The 11,324-nt window shown below is 41.6% G+C and overlaps 1 protein-coding gene across 2 annotated transcripts in view; it reads right to left on the reverse strand.

The window, feature by feature from the left end:
* Positions 1 to 11,324, reverse strand: part of Tbc1d4 (TBC1 domain family member 4) — a 162,207-nt gene that overhangs the window by 58,273 nt on the left and 92,610 nt on the right. For both annotated transcript variants that reach the window (XM_021203091.2, XM_021203090.2), the window contains exons 2-3: positions 5,865 to 6,467; positions 3,848 to 3,937 (exon numbers count right to left, since the gene is read on the reverse strand). In XM_021203091.2, the coding sequence (XP_021058750.1) occupies positions 3,848 to 3,937; positions 5,865 to 6,467 (693 nt within the window). The remainder of the gene's footprint in view (positions 1 to 3,847; positions 3,938 to 5,864; positions 6,468 to 11,324) is intronic.

Here is an 11,324-nt window from a genome sequence, read left to right on the forward strand (position 1 = left end):
TACGGGAATGTGCTCTGCGAAGATCGATATGATTTCTACCCTTTCTTAAGTCCACAAATTTCTGCCTCCTGGTAATGAGACAGAGGCACAGTGCTATAGCAGGCTCACAGGATAGAGAGAGACGTCCACTCAGACCCTTGGCTTTCTGTGCTACTGTGATCCACTTCTTATAGTGAAACCATGCTGCCTGCCTGTAATGAGTTTTCAATTTATTGTCCTAGAACAACAATCAATGACTCACCATAAAACCCTTCCTATTCTGTGTAGAGCTAAGAATCTCAGGAAAAGTACAAGTGACAATTCTCAAATTAAATATACAGTTCCATAAAAGTTCGTATGGAACTTGCTGGAACATTTGTCGATTTATAGATACTCAAGGGAGCCCATAAAAAAAAAGATTGATATTCGTGTTCGCTCGTCTGTTCATTACTGCAGGTACCAATTATCCACACTCACAAATCACTGTGCTTTATCTAAGATAAAGGATTTCGGCTAGATTAATTAAAAGTTCAGCCTTGGAATGAGATGGCTCAGGGGTGAATTCACTTGGTGTAGAAGCCTAGAAACCTGGGTTCACTCCCTGGAGTCCACAGAAAAGTGGAAGCAGAGAACCAACTCCACGAAGTCAGCCTCTGACCTCTGCGCGTGCACTGTAGCATACACACATGTGCATATGCACTAAAACACGCATGTGCACACACTAATAATACATAAATAGGTTCTCGAAATAAACTTTTAAAACTGTAAAAATTGAGTCTGAATACCTACAGAGACCAGTAAGCAATCAGCACCTTGTTTCGATAGCAAGCACGGTGACTTGAACAGCCAAGCTGACAGAAGATACTTAGTGTCTGATATCACCCAAATTCAAAGAAAAAGAAAAAAAGTCCTTGCGGACAGATTTGCATGTAAATTTTGGATCAGCTAGTGACGTAGGTTTGAGATACTGTGCTGAGCTGCTAAAAACTGTCTCTAAGACTCCTGGTTGTTGGAGTAGACTGCAGGAAATAATCAAACTCAGGACTGAAATCAACCAAGTAGAAACAAAAAGAACTATTCAAAGAATCAGCCAAAGCAGGAGCTGGTCCTTTGAGAAAATCAATCTTTCTTTTCTTTTCTTTTCTTTCTTTCTTTCTTTCTTTCTTTCTTTCTTTCTTTCTTTCTTTCTTTCTCTCTCTCTCTTTTTCCTTCCTTCCTTCCTTCTTTCTTTTGTTCCTTCTTTCTTTGTTTTTTTTTCCTTTTTTCTTTTTTCTTTTTTTTTTTTTTTTTAGTGCAAAAGATCATTGAGTAGTTTTCTTGACTGATGATTTACTATTGCAAGTGCCATCCCTGAACAGCTGGAATAAGAAGTCAGTCTGCACAAGATAGTAATTCTATTCCTTCATGACCTCTTCTTCGGTGTCTGCCTCCAAGTTCATGTTTGATTTCCTGTCCTAATGACCGCTCATAATGTACTGTAAGATATAAGATGAAATAAACATTTTCCTCCCCCCCCCCAAAAAAAAACACCCCTAGTTGTTGTTGTGGTCATCTTTGTTTGTTTTGTTTTGTTTTGATTACAAAATAACATAATGGCACCCACTTTGAAAAAGGTGTGAGAGCTGAAAAGCCTCTATGGTGGTTCCAAGAGTGTTCTACCAACAGTGACCACTGCTCTTTCCTGTTCTAATATACTCCATCTATCCAGCAGACATGGCAAAAAAAAGAAATCTACTCTGGTTTTTACAAAATGGGTGGAGGAAGCAGAGAGAGGTGAGGTCATAAGTCAGGTAAAATGAGCTCCACCTGGCACAACTCTGGTGAAAGAGCTTTTATTCCTGGCTTAGTGCTAAGTGGGGACCTCACAGGGCCTCATTAGCTCAATGAGTCTCCTCCAGATGTTGACAATATTTCCAGAAAAAAAAAAACAGCACTCCCTGACTCTCATAATGACCAGGAAAACAGTCACACCACTGCCCTTTCAAAGAAAGAAACATTTGTAACTGGAAGGTACTCAAAAGCAGGCCAGTTACTGAACACAGCTACCTTGTATCCATTCATTTCCTGCAAGGAACTTCTAAGAAGTGAAGAGAAAGGGCTGACCAGCCACTGCTGTGACAGGCTGCCTGCCCACCAGTTTTCTTCTTGCTGCTGTTTCCTGAACCATAATATCATAACTCAGAGCTTGTCTTCAATATGCTGAAAAAGGAGATCATATTCGAACTTCCACATCCACATTTGTCTTTATGTGTGCTTATGTTCATTTGGATGGTCAATGCACACTGATATATACACTTCCTGGGCAGCTTAGGGAAGGTAGAGGCAGGAGGGGCTACCTTCAAGGATGTCCCTTGGCATAAGTTAGACATGGGTGACTATCACTTTCACTGCGGTACTTGGCACAAGACCAGCTATAGAGACGGGCTCATTCACAGTAGCCATGTGTACTGAGCATCTAATGTCCCACCGAATAAGACATGTTCACACCATGAGTCACCAGCCTCTGGAAGACTTGTGATCTTGTGGGGACCTTCCCATAAACAGACAACTACAAGAATACTCAATAAGTATTTTAGGGGAAGTAAAACCATATGCCCACAAAATTTCTGTGTTTCTTAAATAAGAACTTCAAAGTTTGCAATATAACCTTCCTATAGTCAAATGCCACTGTTCTCTAAGTTGCTAGAGTAGAAAATGTTTAACACAACAAAATTTTTGATTACAGGAACAATATCAAAACAAGATATTAGAAATGAAGGTATATTAATTAGCTAAAGCAAGCAACTAATAAAACATAAAAAAATCCATGTCATCAATAAAACATAAAAAAAATCCATGTCATCAAATGAAAGTCATAATGCCACACCAAAAGTAATGTTGACTCCAAAATTCAAATAAACATTATATATATCATGTATAATTTTGCTATGAAAAATATACATGAAGAAAAGTGTGACCCTTTGTCTTTAACAGATGAGCTATCTCTCCAGCTCAGATTTTTCAACATCAAATACAGAGACCCTGTAAAAAACACACACATTCTTGAGCACACTTTAAGTCATAGAACAAAAACAAAAGCTAATTAATTCTTCATCCTACAGAGATGTCTTTGAATATGTAACCTTTCTACATTTTGACTTAAGTATGCCGTCTTTGCTGACATGTTAACAATATATTTAGCTAGCTCAAACTTTGGGGTAGATGTTGAAAAACATTACTATAGTCTATGAGTAATATTATACACGTTTGTTTCTATCAGTTATCATTTTTGAAGTCATAAGTACATATTTTTATGGAGTAAGAAATAAAAGAATGAAAGTTCCAAAAGATCTTTTTCAAAATCTACCATTGAACACACACTGGAAAGTCTACTTCCCCTTTTATCACCTCCTGTGGGATAAAGAACAAATATACCTTGGAGACACCCACAAGATCCACAGCCCAAGAGTCTGAGGAACACTCTCACTATGAGGTATTTTCAGAAGAATTCACCACCACAAAACTCCCCCAGCCCCAGCTGAAGAGACTGTATGAAACAGCACTAAGTCAGAGAGCTGGGGAAAAGTGGATGGCAGACACTAAGGTCCTGGGAAGGAACCTGTTGCCATAGAGACAAACACATGAGTATGTTTTAATTCTAAGGATCAATTTTCTTAAGTGTTTTTCCTTACATTGGGTCTCACTGATCATGTGAAAGAAAAGTCCTAGGTTCATGCCTTAGGGAAAGAAAGGGAGCAGCAATGAAGGGACAGACAAATATTTAACGCAAAAACAATGGCACGTGATCTACATATGCCCAGCTGTTGTGGATAATTCTGGAACATGACCATTGGTTTCTTCAGACACTGTGCTGGGATGTGATACATACCTGAGAACAAGAGGAGATATCTTTGAAATTCTTCTCCAGAACAACTGATTTCGTGTCTGGACTGATGAGGTTAATCTCAAAGCGGCCGACCTTTAAAGGGAAAGGAAAGTGCTCCACTTACTTCAGCTCTCAAGGACCTCGATCGATCGTCCTCAGGTGGCGGTGGCACACGCCTTTAATCCCAGCACTTGGGAGGCAGAGGCAGATGGATTTCTGAGTTCAAGGTCAACCTGGTCTACAAAATGAGTTCCAGGACAGACAGGGCTACACAGAGAAACCTTGTATAGTGAAAACCTAAAAAAAAAACAAACAAATGATGTGGCCCAGACAAACCTCTTTCGCACTTGTTCCACCGTGTGTTCGACCCAAACTCAGTTGTCTCAAAACATTTCTTTCCTTTGTTGAAAATTAAGAGACCTTAGAGTCTACAATTCAAGCCAAAGAATAGAAAGCCTTTTTTTGCAGTTAAAAAATTAATTACATTTCAAAAATGCGCAACCTGGGTCTGGAGAGTTGGCTCAGCGGTTAAAAGCACATATTGCTCTTGCAGAAGACTAGCATTCAATTCCCTGGGCCACTTGGCAGCTCACAACTGTCCATAACTCCAATTCCGGGGGACCTGATGGCCTCTTCTAGCCTCAGCAGGAACCAGGCAGAAACATGTTACACATACATATAAGATATATGCAGGCAAAATACTCATACACATAAAATAAATAAATAAATAAATAAATAAAAACCCTTTTTAAATATGCAACATCAAGTCATGAGTCTTAAAGTCATCAATTATTAACCTGCATTATAGGACATTCTCCAAAATAGTCAATAAAATGATACATGCAGAACTGGGCTTAGTAAAAATTTTGGGAAATAGATAGATATTCTAAAAGGCTAACAGAAAGAAGTATGACTGGTTGAGAACAACTCTGGCAGCCCAAAGAAGACGGAATACTGACTTCACACATACTACAGAAAGGCCAGAGCCACTCTGACCACAAGCCCGGATGGGGACTTTACAAGACCACAACAAAAAATGATCCAAGCCAAAGACAGAACAGACTAACTCCAGACCTGCCCCAAGACAATAGCACATATTCAGTCCTGTAAGTGAAATGACATTTCCCATGATCCTGTACACTTTTAAACTGTTTTTAAAATAAAAACTTATCTTGTAGAGGGACTAAAAATGTGTCCCAGAAGCTGAGCTATGAAAACATGGGGGTGTGAGTTCAGGTCCCAGCACCCACTTAACAAGGTGGTCTAAATCTCTGCAACTCTTCTCTCTAGGAAAACTCACTTAGCTCTGTCCCATGCCAAATCCCGCTTCCCAGGATCCGCACCTTAAAATCATTGCTAACACTCTAGTTTTGTTAAAGAATGCATTTAGGAGTCAGCGAAGCCAGACACTGCTGATAGACACTTAGTATCGGATGATTCATCTCAGAAGTTAAGAGAAGTCTTTCATTCTCTCTGCCTCTCTGGGGCGCATGATGCATCTGTATTCCTTCTCGGATTCTTCTGCCTTGTCAGGAGAAAAAACGAAGGTAGAGACGTGTTTGCTGTGGCTACGGAGGTGAGGAGGAAGGAAGAGAAGAGAGAGAGAGAGATGGGGCAGGACTACTGGGAGAATAGCTAAGTCTCAAAGGCAAGCAAGAGGCCAATTCCCAGAGCCCAGTTTTAAAAAAAGAAGGAGGGAGGGAGGGAGGGAGGGAGAAGAGACAGATAAGTAACTGGGACTCTGCTAGCTAAATCAGCCTTCCAGAGTACCAGACCAATAAGGGACCCTGCCTCAAAACAAAATAAGGTGCATGGTGCCTAAGGAATGGTACTGAAAGGTTGTCCTCTGGCCTCCACATACACCCAGGCACATGTGGATAGCACACACACACACACACACACACACACACACACACACAGACAGACACACGCACGCATGCACACATGCATTGATCCGGAAGGAACTCTAGCTGCTCAGCATCTTAAGAAGCTGCAGGCCAAGAGCTCCCTGCTAGCCTACCTGGAAGAGCATGGTCCGATTCTTCTCCGAGTCTGAGGGCTGCACGTGACTGGGCGCGCTCGCGTGCCTCCTTCTTGGCTGTACTTTCTGGTTGTTGTCATGAACCTTCTTTTGCATGACGCCTGTGACACTGCTGCACCGGGATCGGAACTCCTGCTGCTCATCAAGGCCACAGTCTTCCAAAATCCTCTCTGGGAAGCAAACCCGAGAGCTGGCTAGTGCGGGTTGGCTGGCCAAAGCAGGAAGGCTAGCCAGAGAGGGCAGGGCACGGGGGCTGTTGACTGTACCATCTGCCTTCTCCGGCAGACTGTCATCTGGAGATACAGGAGACTCGGCCTCAAGGACACCCATCTCGTCCCCGGGGTCACCACCTCTCTCGCCCTGCAGCTTCAGTCGCTGCTGCTCATGCAGGCTGAACTTGTCCTTGCAATCATCAATGAGGCTGGAGGGCGCCTTCTTATGGTTCACGATCACCCGCCCACAGTAGAGCACTTCGAACTTCTGAGAGTTGTAAAAGGCGTCCTCGTTATCTTTGCTGGGTTTGGAGTCCTCCTTCATGGCAGCCTTGGATAACTGCCTGATGCTACTGATCACATCTGGAACCTGGGGAGACAATTGAAGGCCTCATTTTAGTGGCATGTCCTAAGATCATTTCTGCTCGCCTAAACTGCTGGGAACGCACAGAATAGATTGTTTTCAAGTACTGCAGCGCCTACAGGAGACAGAGTTGGCAAAGTGACACTACTCTGAAACAATGTGCTTCAGGGGAAATTGAAATTTAAAAAGATTATTCTATTTTCCTATTTTAACTATACTAGTATCAGCTAAGCAAGGTGACTCTTACCTGAAATCCCTTGGTGGCAGGCTGAGGCAGGAGAGATTCTATAAATTTGAGGCTAGCCTGGCTATAAATTGAGACACTATCTCAAAAACAACTAACAGAACATGATTATTTAGGCCTCGGAATCTTCAATAAGTGATACATTTTACCCATTTGTAAAAGTTGGAATGAGCCTCTGCTGGAAGAAACTGGCCCTCCAACAGTGAGATTAAAACCAGATGACCTCATTAGGAATAGCAAACTAAACAACAGGCTTTACTGAAGAAGCGAGAGCAGAGGACTAAATGCAATTCTCAAACACCTTATGCCAGAATATTAAAGGACGCAGGATTTTATGAAGTTGTTAAACAGTTTGCTAGATGGAACCAAATGTCCACCACCTCGGTGTGCATGAACGCCCAGACACAACCAGCATACTTTCAACTCTGTAGGGCTGATAGAAAGATAGAATTTGTTTTCAAAGGGTGGAGATGCCCGTCTTTATTTTTCTCCAGCTTCCACAGCACCTAGAGTAATTCCTGGATCATAGCAGATCCCAAGTATATTAGTCCCTGCAAAATTCTATTATTTTAGGAAAAAGGAACAACCATATTATTCTCAGGGTTGCTCCATATTTTGACATGTGTGTTTTGTCCTTAAATCTTCTAGAGACTGTGTCAAGACCAGGGTTCCTTCTCGTTCAGGCAGTTTCTGAGGACTCAATGCCAGAAGAGTCACTGATTTAAAACAATGCGCATATCAGCAGGCAAACATGAAGACTCTCTGTGGAAGGTAAACTCCCCATCCTGTCTTAGCAGTGACTTTCCATGATGTTCTGTCACATCAAGTGTAACGCCAGGTATCTGTGCTAACATGTAACTCAGGGTCTTAGCCCTGTCTTCTACTCGCCTTAGGACAAGGCTTACTCCACCTGCAGAGCCCACAGTGTTGAAGAGTGTGCAGCTGACACTCGACCCTACTGTATAAAGTACACTTATTTCAATAGGTAGAATACAGTTGTAATAGAATGATCTATTCTTCCTCGTCAACTCTGTAAACTCAGTAAACACTCATCTATTTATCAACCCAAGGATCCCTAAACCTCAATGATCTATAGTATATATACTGTATACGATATACTACATACTATAAACTATATACATGTGGTATGTATATACATATATAACATATATATGTATAGGGTACAGCTAATGTTTCTGATATATATCAGAATATATATATATATATATATATATATATATATATATATATATATATATACACATTGTCTGTGTGACTGATGCCCCCACAAAGGTCATAAGGGGGCTTCAGATCCCTTGAACTGGAGTTAGGAATGATTGTAAGCACCAAGTAGGTGTTAAGGATCAAACCTGGGTCCTCTGCAAGAACAGTAAGCTCTTAACTTCTGAGCCATCTCTCCAGCCTTTGTAGGAACTTTTTCTCATTACTACCATTTAACTGGTTTGGGTATAGCCTCAGAGTTCGATTCTCCAAGTGAAACTGCATACAGCCAGCTCATCACTGGTTTTGGCCAAGCCCTCAAGACTATTTTTTACTATCATAGGGAGAATGGAGAGCTCTGCAGTGACAGCCGAGCCAGTTACTGAACTACAGTTGCTGGGGCTCTTCTCTCAGACCACAGCAAAGGTCCAACACCTCAGAGACATTCAGTAAAAAGCTCCATTTACATAAGCAGAGCCTGCCATCCTGAATTCTAAACTGAGTGCGTAATTGAACCTTCCAGTAATTTAACATGTTTACACCATGAAAAATGATTCCAATTGCCTTCAATATCTTCTCCCACACTGTGATTCACCACAGCTTCAGTGACCTGGACCACAGATGCTAACCACAAAACCAAGCTAAGGGTGGTCCAGCTCTGTGTGGGCTTTTTCTTGTATGAAAGACACAGAAAAGGAAATTGAGTATCCTACAGTCCCTGCTTGCACAACCATCCCAAATGAGAAAGGACACACTGTTCATTATCATTACAGTGAGGCCAGGAAGGTATCCACAGTAGAGAAATGAATTACTGGAGAAACACACACGCACATACACACACACACACACACACACACACGCAAACCAGATGTTCTTTTTCTGCATTTGCTTATGGGATCTATCAGAAACATTGGCTCTCTTCAGAATTGGCACACACCTGGTTCAGTAAATTAATAGCATTCTCCTATAGCATAGTACTAAATAGTATGGATATTTATCTGTGCAGTTATGAATACTGCCGAATAAATCTGAGTCCCCTGTGCATGGACGTGTTGTATCTTTCTAACATTTCTTTCCTGTACTGTGACACATGAGTTTTATGTGAGAAAAATCTAATATGTGTCATAAAGAATTCTTCTCTGTGACCAACAGGAAAAGCTTAGGCTCAGAATTTGAATGAACACTGTCAAGTGTGTGTGTGTGTGTGCTGCTGCTTATATTCAGAAGACACGGCCCCTTTAGAATTGGAGAGCCACCGCTTCTGCCTCTGCTCACTGTTCACTTATAGTAGGAAGCACCCCCAAAATGCTGCAGAGCACCCCACCACATACAGCCTAGCCGTGCGTTCCAGTTCCTTGTGTTGTGGCAACAAATATCTCCACTGCTCAGACGCTGCCTGCAGCCCACACAGCCTGATTCAGACTTAGAGTTAACTCAAGGTGCCGTTTTTATTCTGGGCAACATTTCCTCTCTAGCAAAAACAAAACCAAAAAAGACGCCAGCCAGCTAGACACTAGGGTGTCTGTATGCCTTTGCCTGTGATGTTTCCTCAGCTACCGCTGGGGAGTGGTGTTTCACCTCTGCAAACAACAGTTGTCTCTAGAATGACAAGGTGATAGAGGATCAGAAAGCACTCGCTCAGCCAAAATCTGTGACTCTGTTTCTACGTCGGTGTCAACATAAGAAAAGAAAAACGTTTAGCATTTTAACATTAAGCCAGAAAGGCCTGCGTTGTTGGAATTACTCGTTTCCAGCAATGCATAATCATCTGACAGACAATGCATGGAACGGAGCTTTCTCAAGGGTCTGGTGCCATTTGGAAAATGCTCAGTGCCACCTCTACCTGGTATTTTGCTGTCATGCCTCCAGGGACTCAGTGAAACAACAGATTCAAGTACCAAGTCTCAGGCATTAACGCAGTCAAGATCCCTCCAGCTCCCTCCAAATATTACTCACCCCTTTGATGCCATGCTGCTTTTATCATCAACTAAACATGATTATTTCACATATTCGAAGATATTAGTACTTTCAAGCTACAATTTGCCCAACTCAAGAAAACACCAATTCTACCACTACTACACATCTGTCTAAACTTTAGACACTAAAGGTTTCAGAAAAACCCAAGATAAAACCCTGGCATTCAAAAATCCCCAAGGAAAGACACCTTTGATCAGGAAGCCAGCTGACATCGGCATCTTCACCGGCAGTATGAAGTATGCTAGACTGAGGGACTCCCCGCTTCCCTCCTCTATCTCTCTCTTTCTGAACAAACCAACTAAAGTTTTAGTGCCATTGTTTAAAAGTCCACATTATCACTGTGTGGTCAGTGAGAAGACTTCCCAACTGTAACTGCTTCGAAAATTAAGTATTTCCTGAGTCTGTAATCAGGAAATACACAAATTGCTCGGGATGAAGGCCCCAAAACTTTGGCTTTTTTTTTTTTTTCAAAAGAGAAAAAAGTAACTTTTTGATGACTATTTCCTTTCGTTTGCTCTTCAATCGTGTCTAGCATTTATGAATTTTATAAATATGTTAATGATTTATGGATACAGATTAGAAAAGATTAATCTATAGTATGAGGTTATTTTCCTAACAGGGCTCAGATAGACTTCTGTAAATAATTTTAAATGAATGCAAATGAGAACTTAAGAATATACAAAATAACACTTTTGAAAGATCAATTAGGTCCACTGTTTACCGTTGATGCAAGCCTAGTGGATTGGTTCATTATCAGTCTTTTTACTAATAGCTGGAAGTGGGCACCACAGTATTAAAATGAAGGGAAAATATTACAAAACGTAGCAAATACACTCAAAGAGTTGTCTATAACTGGGAATAACAGTTTAAAGAAGATTCGCTCACCCACATAAAAATAACGTGGAGTCTGTCATGTAAATAGCATATACCTTAGAGCAGTGGTTCTCAACCTGTGGGTCAAAACCCCTCTGAGGATCGCATATCAGATCTCCTGCATATCAGATATTTACATTACAATTCATAACAGTAGGTAAAGTAGCAACAAAATAAATGTATAGTTAGGGTCCCAGTAACAGGAGGAACTGTGTTTAAAGGCTGCAGCACCAGGAAGGTTGAGGACCACTGCCTCAGAGGAGGGTAGCTCTTTGTAATCCTGCTCTGCTTAAGAGGCAAGATCATAAGGGTGGGAGAGATGGCTGAGTGTAAGGAACACCTCTGCTTGCCGAGGACTGAAGTTCAGTTCCCAGAGTACAAGCAGAATGTCACACAGCCTCCTGTAACTCCAGCTCAAGGATGCCCTGATGCCCTGATACCCTTTCTAACCTCTATAGGCACTACCACTAAGGCATGCAAACTCCACATGAACACACTTTAAATGAAGATGGAGGAGGAGGAGGAGGAGGAGGAGGAGGGAAGAGGAG

Source organism: Mus pahari, chromosome 8, assembly GCF_900095145.1.
Source record: "Mus pahari chromosome 8, PAHARI_EIJ_v1.1, whole genome shotgun sequence".
NCBI lineage: Eukaryota > Metazoa > Chordata > Mammalia > Rodentia > Muridae > Mus > Mus pahari.